This window comes from Camellia sinensis, chromosome 11 (assembly GCF_055761805.1).
Source record: "Camellia sinensis isolate YWXY chromosome 11, ASM5576180v1, whole genome shotgun sequence".
NCBI classification, from domain to species: domain Eukaryota; kingdom Viridiplantae; phylum Streptophyta; class Magnoliopsida; order Ericales; family Theaceae; genus Camellia; species Camellia sinensis.
This window is the reverse complement of record NC_138971.1, coordinates 176,773,889-176,796,541: the sequence shown is the minus strand read 5'-3', so window position 1 is coordinate 176,796,541 and position 22,653 is coordinate 176,773,889. Positions and strand designations below refer to the sequence as shown.

The following is a 22,653-nucleotide window of genomic DNA, read 5'->3' as shown; positions in this document are numbered from 1 at the left end:
ATCTTATATTTGTTTTATTGCTTTAGGTTTATGTTGTGAGTTTGCACTTTTTTTATTTTATTTTATATTTATTTATTTATTTTTAATCTAACTGGCAGTGGTTAGTTGAGCTACCCACATATTTTTTGTTTGTTCCTTTTCTTGGTTTCGCAACAAGACAGATTTTGCTTGGCCTAGTTCGCCGGCTGGCCTATTTGGCCGGTCGGTTAGCTTCTTTCGAACAAGATGGCGTAATCTCCCAATATTGACCAATTTTCGTCGGCGGTTCAAAAGAACATGAAGCTTTTATTTTATTTATTTATTTTATTTTGAGTGTATTGTGAGGTTTTTATTTTGTTGTAATATTCTCCTCATCCCTCTCTAATTTGGTTTGTAATTATTCTTTAAAATGTTGTAATAATTCCCCGCCCCGCTTCTTTCTATCCCGTTCTTTTACTTGCTTTCTTTATTTGTACATGAACATCATATTTATTTTTCATCATAGTTATGCTTTGCATCCATGTTTCATGCATCTTGATTCGGCTAAGTTTGCATTTGTGGATTTAATCAATTCTTATGTGATTATGTGCGCTACCTCATGTTCTTGAGATGATTCACATATCATATTTTAGAAGCCGAATCTTTAGTTGTATCTCATGAGTGAATTGCATTAGGGTTTTGGATATAAGATTATGCATATTTTACTAACTTTGTTTTGCAGCTTGTTCGTGGGACATCAAACATGTGAGTTTTTATGCTTTAGCATCCCGTGTGTGTGTGTTTTTCTTACTATGTCTAGCATTCTACCATGAGGCTAGTTGCTTTTGTGATATAACTTTATGAATGCCAGTGGATGGAGGTTGTGTCGCTTAATTTGGAATGATGTTAATTTTTCATGCTTGTAAACTCAATTTATTTGGGTTGTACATCGTCAAAACTCTTTCAAAATGCATGATATCAAATTGTTCCAAAATGAATGGCATAGTCTATACTTGTATGCTTCACATAGTAAATTTTAGGATTTATTAACTAATCAGAACATGAACATATAAATTAAATAAAATTCATATTATGGTTAGTAAAGGCCGATCTTTGATCGGGTGGGCGGGGGTGCTCATTATTAACCTTTCCCTCTCATACCTAAGGTTCCGAGCCAAGCATCCTTGGTTACGACGAACAGTGACCTTGGCACGAGTCATGGGTTTCCTAATTTTTCCAAAATAAATATTAGGTGGCGACTCTGAAATCTGATGGCGCAGTCCATTTTTGACAAAATTGCAATAAAATGGATTTTCAATAAAAGTTGCAAAATCTGGACTCTCATCTATGTTTCACATTGCACTCGTGAGAATAGATCAAAGAGATCTTGGGGGTCCAAACTGTTTAACACGCGCGGGTACCCCCGGGCAGGTTACACTACCCCACAAAAACTCACCATTATCAACAATATCATTTATTATTATTATTATTATTGTATTGTTACTAGCAAAGAGAAGAAAATTTGAACAAAATTAAACAATGGATGAGAATAATAATCAAAATAATTTTTTGAAACAACCCATCAAAGAGGAGATAAGTATTCACATAACTATTAAAATATAATTATTTATATTTGTGTTTTTTTTATATAAAAGCGAATATTCATCTTGTTTTTCGTTATCATTGTTCGAAATTTCAGAATTGAATAATTTCACTTTGATCAGTTCTAAAAGTCTGAACAATAATGACTAAAATAGGTTAAATATTCATCGTCCTTCGTCACCGTTCTCCTTCTCCTTCACCATCTTCCTTCGCCGGTGCCAGATTTCCTGTATGTACGTGAACAAAAAAAAGATTTTTTAAAAATAATTTGAATTTTTGAATTTGTTTTATTTGGGTATACCTCAAAAGGATAATTTGAGGGAAAAAATAGAAATATATTAAAAATAAATTATAATCTTAAATAATTTAATAAAGTGTACTGAACAAGTTGGCTCACTTCAACAATTTTTTAAGTGTAAATAGAATCCCCAAAAAACATAGATGTGAACGTGATTCACGTACAACCAAGACTCATAATTTGGCCAGCCCAAGCCCAAGCCCAAACCTTGAGTAGGGTATCCCAACCTAAGTGAAGCCCAGACTTAGAGTTTGAAGCCCAACTTGGTGGGTGTGCCCATAAGAGGTGCCCAGTTGGGCTGCCTAGGGGTGTAAATTTGGCACAGCTCAGCCCACTCGGGCCTAGGCCCCCCCATGTCAAGCCTTGCGGGCTCCTGCAAAAACTCGGGCTGGGCCAAGCTGACTTATGGACCAAAAAATTAGACCCAGGCCCAGGCATAGGGGTATTCGGGCTTTGAGCAGGCTTAAACAAATTTTTTATTTTTTTTATTTTTTCCACTAAAATTTTATTATTTTTCACTAAAAATAACACTAGGCATCAAAACGATGGCTTAGGCTCAGGCCCAAGGCCTCAGGTTGGGCTCAAGCCTAAACGGGACAAGCTCACTCTGGGCCGCGGGGGGGAGGGGGGGGGCTCTGGGTTGTCTATGGGCCACAGGCCATTTTTATACTTCTAGGTTGCCCATAGGACCGGCACACAAGGCGGTAAAAATTATGAAGAATAAAAATAAATATAATAAAAAAAATAACACTTAAATCTGGGCTCTTGAGTTTGGGGGTAATTCTATTTGCACCCAAATAATAACTCAGTACAGCTAATTAAAATTTTGAAATTTTAATTTCCATTATACCCTAATGTAATTTTACTAATAAGGATAATACACTTTAAAACTTAAAATTAAATATTGTTTTCTTTTTTCTTATGGTATATCCAAATTACTTATATATATTCTTCATATTCAACTCTATTCACTTTCTTCACCAAGTTTCAATTATTATTTTTTTCATCTTCTTCCCCAAAAATTTCAATCCACCTTACCAAAATTCACCATTATCACCAATATCATTATTTATTCTCTTATCTCTCTACAAACCCACAAACTTTCCCTGTATGTGAACAAAAGAAATAACTCTAATGAGAAATCTATTCAAGAATTTTGGAAAGGGTTTTTTCTTTTCTTTTATTTTTTTTTGGGTCAAAATTATATAATAAGGAGTTGTTTGGGGTCTCCTAAATAAGTGCACTTTTTGTCTTTTTGAACTAAAAAATTGAAGAAGAAAATATAGGGCTCTGTTTGGAAGGATTTTCAAATCTTAATTCTACGCACATATTGTAACATCATGTTTGGATAGAGTTTTGTAATTAATTTTCCACAACAAACACAAAAGTCTGCAGAAAACTCTGTAAAGCGCAATTTTTGAAATTTTTTTTATTTGAAATTTGGCTTAACTGGTCATCCGACCGGACGTCCCACCGGTCGTCCCACCGGTTGACCGAAACAGGGGAATTTTTTTTTTTTTTTGTTGACATATTTTAATTTTTATATATTTGAATGAAATATATTCTGAATTTAAAAAAAAAAATTATGTGCTTTAATAGAATTTTGAGTTGTACGTTTGGTTATAAGTTGTAAGTTTTTTTTATCAAATATCATATGTCACATCAAAAACTCCCCGCTCAATTCAAAACTCTTTCACCAAACAAATTTTCAACATTCAAATCATAATTCCAAAACTCACAAACTCAAAATACAACTCATACTCTCAAATCATATTTACAAAACTCTACCAAACGCAACCTAGATGTTTGGGTTAACTTTTTGACTTTTTATGAAAAAATGTGTAATAAAAAATTGTAAAAATTGGTTTGTAAGAGAAAATTAGAATTGGGAGTTGTGCAGCCGTAATTGTTGATTTTTGGTGAATAGTGTTAATTTTTTAACTTTTTGAGTAACTTTTTGATTTTTTGACTTATTTTAGATTTGCCACACTTGACCTAAATTCTGTTGATAAAAGATGGAAAAACCATAAAGAATAACAAACATCTTTCTTTAAAAAGGACGAAACTCCCATAGGAATGGCAACGGGGCGGGGCGGGACCGGGGATGCCACTCCCCGTCCCCGATCCCCGATGACAAAAAACTCCCCTGCCCCGGCCCCGATCCCCGACGGGGAACCCATCTCCTCCACCATCCCCGCCCCCTAACGGGGATCGGGTTTCCCCGACCCCGAAAAATCCCCGCCAGATCTGTTCTAACACACACAAGAACAACAATAAAAAAAAAATGTAAGAGGGAGGGAGGTGAGAGACGTGATTCTCAATTCTGAACAACAGATTCAAAAACCAGTTAAAAAAAAAAAAGAAAAAACAGATTCAAAAACAGATCTACCACAAATTTGTTCATCAACAGACGCAATTCCCAATTCTCAATAACAGATCTACAACAAATTTGTTCATCAACAATAATCATCAAAAAAATGTAATCTATATATGAACAACACTTGATCAACAACTTAAAAAAAAAAAAAAATTGTTCATCAACAACAGATTTGTTGATTATACACACACACACACGCACATATATATATATATATATATATAGAGAGAGAGAGAGAGAGAGAGAGAGAGAGAGTTGTTCAGATCCGTGGCTTGACGGTTTACGGACCACGATCTGTTAGATCAGTGGCTTGACAGTTCAGATCGGTGGGTTCAGCTTGGTGGCTTCGCGTCGGTGGCTTCATGATTCAGATCGATGGCTTCATGGTGGTGGATCTGGATGATGATGACGATGATGAGAGTGAGTGAGGGAAAGGGAGAGAGAGAGTAAGAGTAAGAGTAAGAGAAAGACGGAGGGAGATGAGAGACGCAGTGACTCTGAGAGTGAGTGAGGCAAAGGGAGAGACAGAGTAAGAGGGACGGAGATGAGAGACCAGTGAGTGTGAGTGAGAGGAGGTTTGGTGAAATCGGAGTGAGTGAGGGAGGGAAAGGGAGAGAGAAAGTAAAGGAAGGGAAATGAGACGCACAGTGAGTGTTAGAGGAGGGTTGGGTTTATATATATAGGAGGGGTAAAATGGTAATTTTATTTCGGGGACTAACGGGGACGGGGACGGGGACGGGGACGGGGACGGGCCGGGGACGGGGCTGGGACACTTATCCCCGTCCCCAGCCCGAAAGTGATCGGGGATTAATTTTTAAATACCATCCCCGTCCCATTGGGGATATTTTTCGGAAAAAAATCGCCTAATTCAGGGTCGGGGGATCGGGTCCCCGTCGGGGCGGGTTCAAATTGCCATCCCTAAACTCCCATATAAGAGTACAAGCAAACTCACACCACGTCTTGCCAGATAATGTGCCCTACACAATTAGTCCACCTTCTTACAAAACTCAACTCACAGCACCTAGAATTATTCATCAATCATCTAACATCATTAATGAGTCCTTCCACATTTGCAACCACCATTGTCTCATTCGATATCATACAAATGACCTGCTATGCATCACCCTCAAGGACAATATTCCAAAGCTGTAGCTCTAGTGAAAAACGTAAGCTCTCTCGCGCAGCCAAAACTTCAATGGTGAGACGATCCAAATTCGTTTGGAGAGTTAGAGAGGGGATCGGAATTGATAGAGAGGTGTGGATCCATTAATATTGTGTTTTTTTTTAGAGATAGGGATGAGATTGATATTGAGCTCCGGATTTGGATGGCTCCTCCAAGGGGATTCGGATGGGCCTCCAAGACTTGTTATTAGAAAAATAGTCTGTCAGACTAGAAATTTTTTATTTTTATTTAATTTTTATTTTATTTTTTACACGTTGAACATTTTTTTTTTTGAACATTAATGTTTAATTTTTTATATTTTTTGTTAAGTAAAAATTATTATTTTATTTATTTTATTTTTTTTGGAATTTTTTTTTATTTATTTTTTATTTTTTAAATTTTTTTACATATTGGGCATTTTTTAAAAAAACATTAATGTTTAATGTTTTTGTATTTTTTTTATTTTTTTTATTGTTTTATATTTATTTTATATAAAATAATTTAACAATCCCTACACTAACAACTATCATCAAAATAAACACAATTTTACTTAATCCCCTCACAAACAATTCCTTCACTATTAATCCCCTCACTATGAATCATCTTCATTCTATTTCTGAAAACAAACAGACCTACTAATAAACGTAAGCTCTCTCGTGCAGCCAAAACTTCAATGGTGAGAGAATCCAAATTCCTCCGCAGATGTACAGTTCTAGCAGCTATGAAATTGTCATGGGAATTTAGGATTTTTGATATGTTTATTATTTGGATATACCTTGAAAGGTAATTTAAGAAAAAAAATATAAGGTGTATTAAAAATAAATTATAATTTTAAATAATTTAATAGTGTTTATTGAAAAATAAAGCATATTTGATGATTTTTTAGATAGAATTCCCCTGAGTTTTGCCGTTGACATGCCTATGACCTGTCTGATGAGGCCGTTTGTACCAAAGTCAATTGGGTAGGACTTCGACCCTAGATTTTGGCTGATCTGAGCCCGCCAAAAAAAAATCCGCTGGACTTAGCCCACAAACGGGCTTAGGCATCATTATTGAACCTAGCCTGACCTAATGTCGACAACATTCTCCATCTTACAAAGTGAAGCAAAATAACAAATAAGCAGTAATGGAATAAAAACATCTCATTTATAGTAAAGTTTGGATCTATATTTGCCACACAAGGTCAACGTAGCTAGAAGGGGCTGAGCAAAATATATGATTTAATGATAGAAATGCCAATATGATACATTCAAATGTTTTTCTAATTTTTATTTTGTTCCAATTTGAAGACACACAACATGAAAACTAATCCTACACACCTTAAAATAAAAATAAAAATAAAAATAAAAATAAATACACACACACACACACACACATATATATATATAATAGTTATTTTCCTCTTCAGCACTCTAGAGCTTTGCCGGAATTCTGAGAATTGACAACCTCATCACGAACTGATAGTCTGATTACTTGATTGTCCCTTGAAGTTGAAGATGTCAAACACTCCTGCAAGGCATCATCACAGGCTATTAGAATCCAATCATGTTCCTCATCCTCATACTCCACATAGAAGCTGCCATGCTTTAACCCCAATCTCCTTGCCAATTCTTCCTTCAACTTAACAATTCCTGATGTTGCAGGGGGTGGCACTTTCACAATCTTGTCTCCATATTTTGCCTTTATGTTTGCAGTCCCCGCATTTTGCTTCTGAAGGTGAAACGTACTTTGTTCTTGGAGCTGTCCCTTGGAAGCAGGGTGGCTGCTTTCAAGCATTTGATCCATTATCTCAGTCTGTCCACCAATTGATGGTTAGTAATTTAGACCTTGCACGGATTTCACTACAATCTAAAAACCATAATAATAATTTTATCTACATAAACTAACAATTTTGGTGAGATGCTAATCTCTTATGAGTCTTGCATTTTACATAAAAATTAGGACCCATATTTGCAATGAAGATTAATCGCATTTTGTTATACAATTGGGAATATTTCTGGGTTTAAATAATGTTTTTCAAAGTGAACTAAAGGCTAATCCAACAGGGAAAAGTTGATTGAAAAGCACAAGAGTGTCACCAAAATAGATGATATGGGTAATTTTGCAAACTTAACTACACCAAAATTGAAAGAGGACCAGTGTATATATATCTGCTTTCTCTGCTATTTACAAACCAGCTACAAAACAAGTCTACACAAAGGGCAGTTCTGAAATTGTGAACATTTACAGGGGCATTTTTGGGAGTGTGCGCATTAGGACGCAACATAGAGCTTACACACTTCACATATATATTAAAGATACCATGAAGATATCAAAAACTAGTTAGTGGCTTTCTTATCTTGGGATGTCCATGAAAAGAACCAGAAACTTTGGCAAAGAGGAATTTCGAGCTGATTTTCTTTTGCATTGAAATCAAATATATAATGGCTTTGAGTAACATATTATATTACTCATTGTTTTCACAGTTAATTAATATTTCAAAACTATCCATTTTATATAGTTTATCTGATTTCGAAACTATTTGTCAAACATTTCTCAAACCTATCGAGTCTTTTAGATTGCGAAGTATAAAAGTATGACCCCACAGAAATAGGAGAAGAAAGGGCTAAACTAATTTGAAATAGACAGGGAACTTACGCAGTGAGAGTGTTTTGGGGACGGAATAAATGGAACATCTGAACCAGCTCGTTTCTGGGGACTTAAGCAAGGCCTAGTTGTCACCCCTTCAACTGATTGAATGAGTATATCTTCTGTTGTTTTTGAGATCTCAATCCTTGCATCTTGCCCTGCCCTGAGATGTGGCATTATTTGAGGAAACGTAGACATGGCTTGCATTGGAGCTGGTGCTGGATCTGAACATGTAGCCACAGTTGATGGTGTCTTACAAGAGGGCGATGTCTTTTTTTCTCTCTGGCGTTTAGCGGGTTTAGAGCATGGTGAGTTGTGATGATTCGATGCAATAGCACCAGTATGTGAACCTGTCACAAAATCACCAAATGCTCCTGCTGCACCTTGGTCAGGGTCAGCTGCAAGCTTCTGCTGAAGGGAACGACATTCCTTTTTATTCCTGTAATGTGGCCACCGGACGATACTATACAGCCTACATTTGCGCTTGAATGTAGGTATGCTAACTGCATGAATCCAGCTTCACTTATTAAGCATGTTTTAGAGACGAACCAGATTATAAGCAAGATAGACTAGACAGTGTAAAAGCTTACCACCAATTTTCTCTGCAGCAGCTTCACGTGTCAAACCAATGAGTGGTAGGAGTTCTGCAATTGTAATTTTCTTCTGTGAACAAGTTGTAGTGCAATTTTTGTTTGCACTAACAACATTCCCTCCAATGTTTGCAGCATCAAATCTCACAGATGACTCTTGTTCTGAGGAATCAACCTCCATAATCTTCCCTACATTTGGAAAGGCGTCAGGCTGAAGTGCAGGTCCATGTTCCATAGAGGGATTGATAATTTTTCCATATCTTTCCTCTTCTGCAGAACCCTTCATTGTTGCCAATTGTAAGTCCAAAAGTGGTAATTAGTAATTTTGGACGTATTGATTTCACTACAAACTAAACACAACAATGATAATTTTATCTACATAAACAACAATATTGGTGAGATGCTAACCTCTGATAAGTCTTGCATATTACACAAAAATTAGGACCCGTATATTTGCAATCAATATTAATTGTTGTTATACAATTGAGAATGTTTCTGGGTTTGAATATTGTTTCTCAGAGTGAACTAAGGCTAATCCAATGGGGAAAAGTTGGTTGATAAGCTAAAGAGACCAAAATGGAACTACCACAAATTCTGTCAAAATGCCTATAAATTTTGACAAATAAACTTAAAAATTATGCCAAATTTGAGATTTCAAATTACAATATTAAAAAACTGGGTTGTACGATTTGGTCATCGATCTTCACATTTCCCAAGTTACTAACTAGATGGTCCTCCATTTATTGAAACCAATCACCTTGTTTGATTTGAATCTCTTTTCTGTGGTTTTCATGCACAGATGCTGCATGCATTGACAATTGACAAGGGTCAGTACATATATATCTGCTAACTCTGCTATGTCCCTACAAACCTGCTGCTTGGCTATTTTTATAATATGATGAAGACATCAATAACTAGTTAGTGGATTCCTTATCTTGGCATGTCCATGAAAAGAGCCATAAACTTTGGCAAAAAAGAAATTCAAGCTGATTTTCTGCAGCATTGAAATCAAAATATATAATGGCTTGAATAACATATTATTCAAATGTTTTCATAGTCAGTGAGCCAAACTATCCATTTTATATATTTGATCCGATTTAACAATTCATAAACATTTACTGAAAAATATAAGCGAATTATCTGGTATAAAGCAGAACAAAAAAACAAGTTTACTGCAGAAGAATTCCCACTTATAAATGAAGGTCTGACATGACATGACATTGGACTGATAACAGAACAGGGAGAGAACAAATCTGAGCAGTAGTAACCGTGGGTAGCTTCAGAGCTGGATTAGAACATGCTAACTCTATCGATGAATTGATAGACCTTTCCTCTTCCAGAAAACATCCCTCCATTATTTCAAAGTGGAATTCCAAAAGAGGTAATTAATAATTTAGGACTTTGCATGGATTTCACTACAATCTAAAAACCACAATAACAATTTTATCTACATAAACAATACTACTGATAAGTTGATCTGATTTTATAATTTTATGTACATAAAATGGACAGTCGTATTTCCAAACTATCCATTTTATATATAGTTAATCCGATTTCACAAAACATAAACGTTTACAGAAAAATGTAAGTGAATAATCTGATATAAAGCACAAGTGAAAAACACGCTTACTGTAGGGACAGGACAAGACTGAGCAAGATTGTCCAGTGCAATGGATCCTGATAAGCATTGAGGTGACAGTAGGGTTGCTGAAAATACTTGTGATTCACTTGCTGAACTCCTCCATGGAGTTGTCATTGATTTATCAGTTTCCATTTGTAATGTTGTTGCAGTAACCGCATTATTCCTTGTCATGACATGTGGTACCTTGTGAGGAAGAATACCCGTGTGTTGCTCCATAGCTGAATTAGCAGATTGGTACTCTGGCCAAGTAGGTTCGATACGTCCCTCCAACGTCTCTGTTGTTGGAGACAAACACATCAAATCATTTGGACCTCTAATATTCTCACTTTCATCCTCAGGATCACATAAAAACTTGTAAATTTCATCGAATGTTAGGTAACAAACCTTAATGTCATCGTAAAAAGTCACATGTGTAAGTGGTGGGAAATATGGTTTCATGGCATGTTTATGTGATGGGAAATATGGTTTGCTTTTTTTTTTTGATCGGAGGGAAATATGGTTTGCTTTTTTTTTTTTGATCGGAGGGAAATATGGTTTGCTGCTGGCATGGATATGAGACCGAGGAATGATATGAGACATCGGTTCAAGTCTGGACAGTGGTACGAATATCAAATGTGTCAGACAAGGCACGTTACGCAGAATACCAAAATCAAATGGCATATCAATTCTTCCCAGGTCTAAACATGACACATTACGCAAAGACAGAAAATTGATAGGTTGTGACAGAATGAGGGCTAAATGAGATAGAAGACGGAGCGGATTGACCACCCAAGAGAAATAAAAGAGAACCGCTCTACTCTTATAGCAGTGGTGGGAGTTGGTGGTAGAGGAACACCAAAGAAATCCAGCGACAGGCTCTGATCTTGCCATGGCACCTGGACGGCGCGCCAACCGGTGTGCACTTTCTGAGGTGATAACACGAGCATGCTCGGATCTGATCCGATTTCATCAGGATTATCCGACCTGTCAGAATTTTGTTGGTCTTCCTCATCATCGTACATTTTCAGAAGATTACTCACAATCCGGCGAAAGTAAAAGATAGTTATGGGCTTCTGTAATATATCAAGCCCACAATCCCCCCTCCTTATCCATGCAAACATTACATTTTATACACAAAAAAAACATACAAGAATCGGATTTTCTGAATGGATATATTTACCTCATGGAGGGTTCATAAACCCTTTTCTTCCCTGACTGATACAGTTGATCCCTCTTTCTTCAGAGGGTTCTCAAATCTTCAAAACCCACCTACCAGCAAAAGGGGCTCAGTCAACTAACCCTTTTCCTACTCGCGGAGTCGTGATGATCCCTTCTTACCAGGAAAAGGACCTCAGCAGAACCTTCCGAAATTATTTATTATATTATTTATATTTATTTATTTGTTTATTTTTTTTAATAATGCTGCAACCCCAAGAGAATGACCAGAAAAATTACCGAAAATAGTTTTTTTGCTATCACTTGGCAATTTGAAACCGGTTCGACGGGGACCGATCTCTCAATCCCGTTTTGAACGATTTTTTTTCGAAAAACACTCCAGACGAGGAGGGAATGATATTTAAAAATTAATTCCCGATCAATTTCCGGCCAAGACGGTGATTAATGCCCAATCCCCGCCCCCGGCCCCGCCCCAGCCCCATTTGTCCCCGACTTAGTATATATATATATATAAAATATACTTTTTATATATTTTGTTTCTGTCTCTCTTTCTCTCTCTTTCATTTACACACTCTCTCTCTTCCCTCTATTCTCTCTCTCGTTATCATCCTCTCACTGCCTCTCATCTCGCTCTCTCCCTCTCACTCACTCAGAGTCTCTCTCTCTCTCTCTCTCTCTCACTCTCATACCTCTTCTCCCTTTCAACGCCACCGCCTCTATCGCCTCGTACTGTCGTCCTCCTCCGTTGTTCGTCGCAGCCACCGTCGTCCACTTCCGTCGTTCATTGCCTTTGTCCATCGTTGTCGTCCATCGCAACCATCGTCGTCTACCTTCGTCACAGTCACCATCGCCAATTGCAGCCACCATCGCCAATCGCAGCCACTGTGGTCCACCTTCGTCTCAATCACCATCGTCGACTCAAATTTGTTTAATGACACACAGATCTCAGATTTGTGTTGATTGATGATGCACACTCAGATCTGTCTCTATTTGTCTTTTTTTTTTTTTTTTTTGATAGTTGATGCATGTTGATGATGTTCTTGATTGATGATGCACACTCATATTTGTTCACCATCGCCGGCTCAGATCTGTTTGATGACACACAGATGTCATGATTTTTTTTGATGATTTTCTTGATGATTTTGTTGATATTAAAAGTTGTTGATGATGTTGAAACAGATTTGGGTGGGAAATTTTCAAGGTCAGGGAAACCCGATCCCCGTTAGGGGGCAAGAATGGAGACGATGACAGGTTTCCCGTCGGGGATCGAGGCCAGGGCCGGAGAATTTTTTACCATCGGAGATCGAGGACGGGGAATGTGATCACCAGCCTCGCTCCACCCCATTGCCATTCCTAATCACTTCAACAAATGGTTCCACTATTTCACTCCCGAAAATGTTTCGAAGCTCTAGAGCTGCTCGAATGACGTGACTCCGACGTGGCAATCACTATTGCTAACTCACCTTTTTCTCTCTCTTTCTCATTCTCGATTTTAAATTTCAAAATTATTTTCAGAGTCTTCTTCTCTCTCTCTCTATTCACTCATTCTCTTCTCTCTCTCGCTCTATTCGTTGTTGTCTCTCTCTCTCTCTCTCTCTCTTTGACCTCTCACTCCCCAACGAGCGCGGCTATACTCCAACCCCGCCGACGATCGACTCTCTCCGACTGAGTCTCTCTATCTCCCTCCATACTCACTCCCAACAATCAACTATCTCGCTTCTCGGCTTCTCCTCAGTCCCACCAGATGGTGAAGGACTCTCTGTCTTCTCTCAACTTTCTTTCCGACCAAGCCGATCGAGCCTGTATCTTCTGTTGCCGACCAAATCTCTGTTCCGACGAGCAACCCATACCAGCAACTCCAACCTTAGAGGTATATAACTTAGAAATTGATTTAGGATTAGAGCTTTTGTGTGTGTGTGTGTGTGTGTGTGTGTGTGTGTGTGTGTGTATAACAATATAACTTACAAATTGATTTAGGCATACTATAGTGTCTATGTCTACGTAATTTAGAAATTGATTTAGGGCTTATATGTATGTTTCTGTGTATATATGACTTAGAAATTGATTTGGGGCTTCTATGTATGTTTCTATCTATATATGACTTACAAATTGAATTTGAACAAATTAAAACAATATTGCTAGTTACATGAAGTTTGGTGTTCTATTGTTTTGAAGCCTTATCATTTTTTTAATATAAAAAAAAAATTAATTGTTGCAAGTAAATTAACTTGGATTTTTGCTTCTGTAACAGGTTTTACAGGAATTTTATATAATTGTAACTCATAGGACTTAGATTTTGCAAATTCATAAAAGTAAGAAATTTGGTTAACTAATTGATAGGGAGAAGAGATAAAGCGACTTATATTTCATACTAAAATTATATAAAATATAATTTTCTTTTGTTAGATGTATAGAGGTCTTGGAATAGTGTGTTTTTTTTTTTTTTTTTTGAAATGTGAGAAGAAGACGTTGGATACCCTAATACACTTTACTGGACCCATTTCCTAATATATTAAGATTTTGGACAAATCGGTGACTTAACATGATTATCAGTTTCTTTATAGATCCGATGTATTCTTTATTCTCTTTACTCCAACAATCAGGTTCTATTAGGTTTTTTTTGGTACTCTAAAAAATGCTAGGGAAACTATGATGGATGATTGGTAAAACTTGAAATTCTTTTGAGGAACATTTTTTCTCCTTCAAATTGTAAACAGTTCATCTTTGCGACAAATATGTTTTACTCCAAACAATAGGTCTAAAAGGGGAGGAATATGCCATAGAGTTGTCAATGGAGGAAGGAATACAATATATTTAATTATTTTAAAAAATAAAATAAAATCGTAGTTATCAATGCCATTTCTCACCACTGAAAACATTGGTTTCAACCCCCAAATATCTATATTACATTTCACAACAGCTTTTGAAAATATTGTGATTATAGTTTATTCCATTTGAAAATTCACTGATTAGATTTGTTTTGGTTTCTTTCTAGCAAGATGTTATTTGCTTGAAAGAGCATAGTCAATGGAATTAATTTGGATATCTAACAATAAGAATTGAACACGACCTTTTGTGTTTTATGTACCAATGGCTTACAAATTATGAGCACACACATACCATTGCATGTGCAAGTGTGTGCAAAGGTATACCAGATCCGTTAAATCACAATCACTCAAAAATTCATCACATATGCAATAAAACAATACTTTTACTGAAAGAAAGTAAAATCTCCTGGATTTGCTGTTGGGAATATAATTCATAAAACGAACAATCTTCCTCAACAATAGACATATGACAACCTAACAACAGATACAAATCAATGCATCAAAACCCACATAATATCATGACAATACCATGACAAAGGTATTCAAACATAGATAAATTTGAAAAGAATACTTTTTCACAACCATAGTCCTAAAAACAACCTTCAATAAACCAAACTGGATGATATCCATACCAAATCAACCATAGTCCTAAACACAAACTAAATTATCCAAACTAAGAGAGGTGCTACATTATCCAAAATAAACCAAATTATCCAAACATACATAAAGTAAACAATCCAAAAAAACATAAACTAAATTATCCAAAACAAAATAAACTCCAAGTTCAGTCACATAAAATGCATTAAAATTACAAGTTTCCAACTAACGAAAACGAGAGTCATTTCGGTCCATTTGTACATTCAAGTCAACAAAAGAAGACTGGACGACTCCATAAATTTGATGCATAGCACTCATGGATTGTTGACTTCTCATAATGTCAATAATTCTGGGTGTGCCTCCAATACAGTCCGATGGGGTAAGAGATGTGCCGACTCCATAAATCTGAGTTAGAGTAGTCATAAAACCTTTTCTTCTCATAATGTCCATACTTCCCGGTGTGCCACCAATATAATCTGACGTTGTGAGAGAGATGCCTCCAATAGCATTGACCATCTGTCCCTACTCAATTAAAATGACATGTTAAAAACAATTTAATAAACATTATTGAAAAATAAAATAAACTGATCGTTTTAAATTCATATGATGTACACGTACCGGCACATATATACTATTTTGCATGCTAACCATATAAGGATAAAGCTCTCTGCGTGCACTAGGTTGAGGTTGAGATTGAGCTTGTGTCACAACACAAACCTGCCCCTATAGGTTTAGCGTTGTAACCGGCCAATAATCCATGATTACCAAAGTCCTTTTTAACAATAATGACAGTAATACAATAATAAGGGCTAGCGAAAGCCAATCAATAATAAAAAAATATTGTCCAATGAGCTGTGAGGACTTAAGTGTACAAAACAAACTTTCATATACTTATATATATATATATATATATACAGACACTTAAGTCCATAAAACACATATATACAAAATAGAACACAAGTCAGGGAATTAAATCCCATTGCCAAAATCAGTATAAACAAAAACCATAAAACATACTTGTCACTTGACCAATTATAAAAAGGTGAATCTGAACCACCGAATAAGCCTTGACACGTGTTGGTTCAGAACCTCGGGGTGAGGCACAATAGTTGGCTTGACAAAACAAGGTTCAGGTCGACGCTGCTAACTCTGATCCGGTGCCCGATCACCTACATACATATAGTAAACAATGAGTTAGACCACAATGAATAACAACTGTGTAAAGAGGTTATGAATGATATCCTTACAATAATTGAAACAATCGATTCATCAATAGATCATTTTCTCAATCAATATCTCATATCATTTAATCATTTAGATTCATAATAGTCATACGTAGTACATCCAATAGCAAAATAATTCAATGCGTCTTAAAGACTGAACAATCAATTGATGACTATCAATACAATAAACAATAGTTCAAAGAATTAGAACTAACAGAGATCTCTGTAACAATAGCAATATGCCATGGATGCCATGAGTACAGTTTAGAAAATAGGACAATCATTCATTCAGTAAACAGTATTATTTTAGAAAACAATACATTTAATCAATCAGAAAATAGTTACAATTGAACATAGCTTTACAACAGTGTTACTTATAGTGAGCTCCTTGAAACACGTGAGACAGATACACTAAAAATGCGGTATTCAACCTAAACAAATAAATTCAAGCACAACTCAATTACATTCAAGTCATTCAATCATTTTTATTCAGTCGGTTGTTAATTTATTCGATTTCTGTTCGTTGTTCATTCGTTCGGTTCTAATTTTTCATTGTTTCATTCTATTTATATTCATGAGATGTGAATGCACATGAAAAACACTTTAAAAACATGCAAATGAAATCGAGGACCTACCCTGAAACCGCACGTGCGGAAGGCCTAAATCGCACGTGTCGATCAATGCAGAATGCACACAAATTTCAGCCCTGTTTTCCGCACATACGTACCCCAGGCCGTACATGCAGAACTGGAAAAACCAATCTGAAAATCTGTTTCACTTTTGAAGCCTCAATTTGATAATTCCAACTTCATTTTCATACAATTTAAAACCCAAAACCTTACAAGAACATATTGAACTTAATATATCTAGCTTTAAACAAAATTAAATGCTAAGTTTTCCATGCAAAAGCTTCACTTCTTAAATTGAAATGAAAGTTCATAAAGCTTGTACATTTTGAGCTCCAAATCTGTAACAACCCCGACTCATGATTAACATTAACCCATTATTAATTATGCCTAACAGTAATTAAGGAGGAATTCTGAATTAATTTGCATGTGTGTGTTACGTTATCTGTGTTTATATCTGTTCTGTGTGGAAAGATCTGTTCGTGTCTTAGTTTCGATTTGTGAATTGAAGGCCTTATCGGCATCCGATACAGGAATTTATCTGAATTATGTGTTAATTAGAATTTATAGGATTTTATGGTAGGTTCAATTGAAATCTGATTTGGAGCGATTAAATCAGATTAAATTTACGCCATTTGATTAGTTTTGTTTACCTATCACTTAGTGAGCCTTTTTGACCCCACTATCTCATTTTCTTGCATTCAACACACACACTCTTGAGCTCACACACACACAAACGTGAGAAAGGGAGTGTAGAAAGAGTTTGAGCTCAAACAAAGGATTGGCTAGGAAATTAAAGACAATTTGAGACCTTGAGTTAGAATCATACTTGAATTCAACCTTAGGTAAGAACTATACTCTTAAACTTTGTATTTAAGACAATAAGTATAAGAATTCAAGAGGGTTAGGTGTGCAATTAAGCTGAGATTGAAGAATTAAAGCTCAATACATACATGCATATGTAATTCATGGCATTTGAGGTTGTTTTCCCAAAGAATTCTTGCATGCATGTCATAATCCTAGCTTTGTTTTGGAAATTCTTCATGTTCTATGTCATTTTGTCATAGTTGATCATGTTTTTAAGTTAAATATTGCATTTGATCATGTTTTGAGAAGCTTTGGTCCAAAGAATTGCATGCAAGTCATGTTCATGAATTATTTTTGAGTTTCAAGTTGAATTTTCGCATAATTGGCATACTTTTGGGCCGTGATTTCTTGAATGGTCTTTGATTCATGATGCTTTATGAGTTTTCAAGTATTTTCTCAAGTTTTGGCCTAGAAAGATGGAGTTTGAAGGCTTGAAGGTTGGATTTGAACTTTTGGATCAAATATAGAAATTCCAGAAATTTGATTCACGCTCGAATGGGAAATTTCACGCTCGAGCGTGCACTCTGAGTATATGCACTTCCGCTCGAGCGGCGTGAATCACGCTCGAGCGTGAAATGCATATACGCAGAAGTTCATATGTTTTGCAGTTCGCTCGAGCGGGGGAATTCATGCCCGAGTGAGAGTTTAAGTCTCACGCTCGAGCGAGGATCGAGCGTGAGTCGAGCGTAGAAATCACGCAACCAATACTTTTCCAAAGTTTACAGTCCGCTCGAGCGTGGACCCTATTTTCAGCAAAATTTGAGAAATGTTTCCAAGTGTATTTTTGCATCCTCTTCCCATTCTAAACATTCCTAGGCCATGATTAAGACCTCATAATGAGAGTAATGAAGTAGAAGCACACCAAATCAAGTAAGGGCTAAGTCATCATCTATGGGTGTGCAATTCGGACGATGTTCATTTTATAACTATGTAGGTCTAGCGCCACAAGGAAGCTAAATTGCCTACTTACGACGCCTGTTGTCTGTGAGTAATAACTCTGTAAAGTTATGTTTAACTTTAATTATTTTCTGATAATATGAAATGTTAAGTTTCTGAAATGCTATGTTTTGTATGAATGAATGATTGTCCAATTTTCTTTGAAATGTAGTTGTGGTGTTCTTAGCCGAGGCCCTCACCCAGGGGACATAATATTGTGGCTTATGGTCATGAGGCCCTCGCCCGAGGGAAAGAATACCGTGGCCCAGGCCCTCACCCGGGGGAAATAATACCGTGGTCCAGGCCCACGCCCAGGGGCAACAATATCGTAGCATAGGCCCTCGCCTGGGGGAAATAATACCATGGCCGATGTATAAGACATGTTACCCAGTACTGGATGTTCCTTCATGGAACTTGATAAGCTTGACCCGAGAGACATATTTGTGCTAAGGAATGCACCACACATGATTTTAATATGGACATAATTATGATTCAGCTCTGTTATGAGATTTGAAATATTATGGGCATCATTCATTAAAGTCTTTACTCTGTTATTATTCACTGGGCTTTGGCTTACTATTTATATTATGTATGTAGGTGAACAAGCACAAGATCAGGCCCAGAGTTGATGGCCTACTCTTCAGTTTTGTCAGCCAACCATTGTGTCTCCCGAGGAGGTTCCGATTGAAGTCTAGTTTCATGGCTGTTTTTGTAATCATGTTAGGCTACATTTATACTATGTTGTGTTTGAACAAGACGCCTAGTAATGTGTATCTGGAAGTAATGTGTAAAGTTTGTATTACTGTTATAAAATTTTTTAAGTTATCTGCTCCATGTATGTCTGCACAGCTCTGTGGACTATGTATGTCTTGATTAATCGCTTCCGCAGCCCCTGCTACATGTCATTATGCCAAGAGGCGTTTGGTAATCCAAGGATTACTGGCCGGTTACGATGCTAAACCTATAGGGGCAGGTTTGGGTCGTGACAAAATCTTCAAAACCCGTGGCATTTTCCCTTAATTTTGGAATCTCATGTAAGAAAACAAATATATGATCATGGATTTCATTAAATCTATGCCATGTAAGGTGAATTTAATAGTTAATTCATCATTTTCTTTCATATTAAGCCATGCATGTATCAAATTACAATTAAACTTATATTCTTCTTGAATTTCTTAGTTATAAGTATAATTCTTCAAATTCATGACAGTAGAGAGTAGAATTCTTACCTAGAGTGAATGAATTGTAAAGAATTGGGTTTATCTTCAATGATTTCCTAGGTTTCTCCTTTAATTTTCTTTTTTTTTTTCTTGTTTCTTTGATGAACTCTCTAGAAGCTTTCTCTCTCTCTCTCTGCGTATATGTTGAAGACTCAAAAAGGTCCACTATACTTCCCTTATTCCTACACATTGATGACTAGCTAGGGACAAATATAAGTTAGCTTAATAATTTGTTTTAGCCTTAGTTATAAGTTTCAATTAAATTAGATGAAATCAAATTCACTCAAATTAAATTAATCCTCATCATATTATGATTTCAATTAAACTAAATTTCATTATATTTGTGGGAATTAGGCTCTAATTGCCTATCTAATTACTTAATTTTAACTTGTTCAAATTACTGAATCAAACAAGTTCTATTGTTACCAATTCACATTTGTTCACAATAACACAATTCAAATAATCACATGGCAATCAATAGCACTTAATAACACATAATCATATAATTAACAATAAGCACATAATTAACTTAATTAAGGAGGTGGTTGCCACAGCTTGAGCTTGAGCTCCAAGCACCTTAGTACCCTATATTGATCAAGATTAATGAATGCTTCAAATTTATGACATGCTTACAATCAAATATAAGTTGAATGGAGAGAAATGATAGAAAACAGATGGATATGTATGAATACCAATCAATTTACCTTTGATTTGTTATGTTTTGTTTTGGTTGCCTTTAACCAATTGACTATTTGATATACTTTGGCGACCTTTCGTTTGGTAACTAGGCGACCTCTTCGGTGAGCAACTAAAGGACTAAGCAACTTGGTATTACTGATTGCTTTTCTATTAATGCTGCCAATCGGAGAAGATGGTACATTACTTGTAATAGGTGGTACATTACTAGTAAAAGGTACTACATTACTCTCACCACCCTCATCACTCTTTCCTTGATTTCATCCAACCCACGTTTGATAATTTTTATTTTGCCTTCAAAGTTTCCAGCAACTTGTACAATGCCAATCAATTTTCTGTTCATATTATCATAGACCTTTGTATTGAAATCATTCCCAAAGTCGATGTATGTGGTTTTTATGCATGTGTACCCTCTATTCAAATCTTTTCTCCATTGTGGTAGAATGTACTTATTTGGAACCACATTTATGCATCTTGTAATAAGCACGATGAGTGAGTGAGCACACATGATGTCCCTAAATTGAAACAACCGACACATACATTGCACATCAAATTCAGTCGAATTATAATAGACAACAAAGTCCACATGCTTCATCTTCCCAAAAACTACCACGACTTCCTTCACAGAATATATACAAATTGAACCCTCCTCTTTCACAAGAAACGGCTGACAGTAAACTAGTCTCTTCATCTCTGCTTGAACTTCTTTGAATTTTACATTGGTGTAGGTATCCTGAAATCGCTTCTTAAAACCATACACAGTTAGGCAATCAAACGCTTTGTGTCAAGACTTGAAGTTAACTTTTTTTTCTTTCTGTATCTTACTTCTCAAGACATTGTCATATTATTCAACAAATTGCTTTAATGTAGTCTTTGGGTTGACATATCCATCAAAAAAGGCATTCATGCTCTCACCTCGTTGTGTAGTTGACATGCTAGCCCAAAAAATGTCTTTAACAAAGACGGGAACCATTGATGTCGCTCATCATATAATACCCCCAATCATTGATTCTTATAAAGATTGAATTCTACAATCATTTCTTTTCATTTCATCTCAAATTCATCTTTTGTGAAACTGTCATACACTGCATTTTGCAAATCCAACTTCATGGACTCATATTGGGAATACCCTTTCATAAACACCATCGATGTCTAGTATTTGGAAAGACAATTTCTATAGAATTTTGCATAGCTTTGCACTGATCAGTTATTATAACTTTTGGAGGACAATCTGACATGCAATTTAACCATGCTTTGAATAGCCAAACAAATGTATTAGTGTCTTCACTAGATAACAACCCACAACTAAGCAAAATCGACTGTCTATAGTGGTTAACTCCTACAAACGGAGCAAATAGCACATTATATTTATTAGTGAGATAAGTTGTGTCAAAAGAAACAACATCTCCAAATTCTTCATAAGCCATCCGACTCATTGCATCTACCCAAAACAAGTTTCTAATGCGAAAGTCAGTATCAACATCAATCATATAATTGAAACTCAAATTTTGTGCTTGCATCCTCAAAAAATATTTTTGAAGTGCATCAGAATCTCCTTCTCTAAGCCTTAATCTTCTAGCTCTGTTAATGTAATTTATTGCATCTCGCTCATCAAATGTTAATAACCCATAACCCCTAGCTTCAACAACCATTGAGTGATAATTGCTAGACACAATCCCTGCTTGGTCATTAATTTCTAATCTTCTCTTTATAGGAGTAAGAATTTTCTTATTCATTGCAAAATGACATGAGTCAGTAGGAATTCCGTCATGATTATGCTCAAGGTTAATTGTGGTTAACATAAATTGTGAGACTCCTAACTTTTGTAAACCCTATTAGGTCCCTTACTTTTAAATTATTTCTTTGAAATCGCTCAACTTCTTAATTAATTGCAATTTTAACCTTAGGATCAAAATACATGCACCAACTGAAAACCCGCAAACCCTAATCGATTTCGGAACCTTGGAAATAATTTCAAATACTCTAATTGACTCCCTAAATATGAAATTACCACTTGAAAACCTTAGGTTTTTTTCGGTCTTTATCACGTTCGTCGGTTAATCGCGTTTTTGTTCGAAGCAAGAAATTCAAACCGAATTAGATTCTTTAACCCTAACTTAGTTAAATTCTATTCTAAAATAAATGTTCCAATTCATAAATTAAGGCCTTAGCCCTCATATTTTACTTAAATCACAAATTGACCCCAAGTTAGTACCATTGTATATATATATATATATATATATCTATA

General features: G+C 35.9%; 2 protein-coding genes across 5 annotated transcripts; both read right to left on the bottom strand.

The window, feature by feature from the left end:
* Nucleotides 1–6,600: 6,600 nt before the first annotated feature.
* LOC114309652 (protein NLP1) lies at nucleotides 6,601–11,588 on the bottom strand. Of its 4 annotated transcripts, none has more exons than XM_082896199.1 (5): nucleotides 10,246–11,588; nucleotides 8,616–8,895; nucleotides 8,142–8,528; nucleotides 8,035–8,095; nucleotides 6,601–7,191 (listed from the first exon to the last, which is right to left on the bottom strand). In XM_082896199.1, exons 1-5 carry the CDS (start codon nucleotides 11,125–11,127, stop codon nucleotides 7,182–7,184), a joined length of 1,620 nt encoding a protein of 539 aa, XP_082752325.1. In that variant the 5' UTR covers nucleotides 11,128–11,588; the 3' UTR covers nucleotides 6,601–7,181. The 4 variants fall into 4 exon arrangements, with proteins under 4 accessions (XP_082752325.1, XP_082752326.1, XP_082752327.1 ...); XM_082896200.1 differs by having other exon boundaries at nucleotides 8,035–8,528; nucleotides 10,246–10,532; nucleotides 10,642–11,544; XM_082896201.1 differs by having other exon boundaries at nucleotides 8,035–8,528; nucleotides 10,246–10,532; nucleotides 11,417–11,541.
* A 9,037-nt stretch (nucleotides 11,589–20,625) lies between these two features.
* LOC145802891 (protein FAR1-RELATED SEQUENCE 9-like) lies at nucleotides 20,626–22,141 on the bottom strand. The gene is made up of 2 exons (XM_082895702.1): nucleotides 21,749–22,141; nucleotides 20,626–21,150 (listed from the first exon to the last, which is right to left on the bottom strand). Exons 1-2 carry the CDS (start codon nucleotides 22,139–22,141, stop codon nucleotides 20,626–20,628), a joined length of 918 nt encoding a protein of 305 aa, XP_082751828.1.
* Between the last annotated feature and the right edge of the window lie 512 nt (nucleotides 22,142–22,653).

Excerpts from the sequence above, each read along its gene's own strand:
- LOC145802891 (XM_082895702.1), bottom strand. The coding sequence starts at position 22,141 with ATGAATAAGAAAATTCTTACTCCTATAAAGAGAAGATTAGAAATTAAT. Across the intron at positions 21,151-21,748 it reads ATGTGCTATTTGCTCCGTTT|AAGCGATTTCAGGATACCTA; the intron begins GTAGGAGTTAAC and ends TATGGTTTTAAG.
- LOC114309652 (XM_082896198.1), bottom strand. The coding sequence starts at position 11,127 with ATGGCAAGATCAGAGCCTGTCGCTGGATTTCTTTGGTGTTCCTCTACC. Across the intron at positions 8,896-10,245 it reads AGTCTTGTCCTGTCCCTACA|GGTTCTGCAGAAGAGGAAAG; the intron begins GTAAGCGTGTTT and ends GCAACAATGAAG. Across the intron at positions 7,192-8,034 it reads CCCCAAAACACTCTCACTGC|ACTGAGATAATGGATCAAAT; the intron begins GTAAGTTCCCTG and ends ATTGGTGGACAG.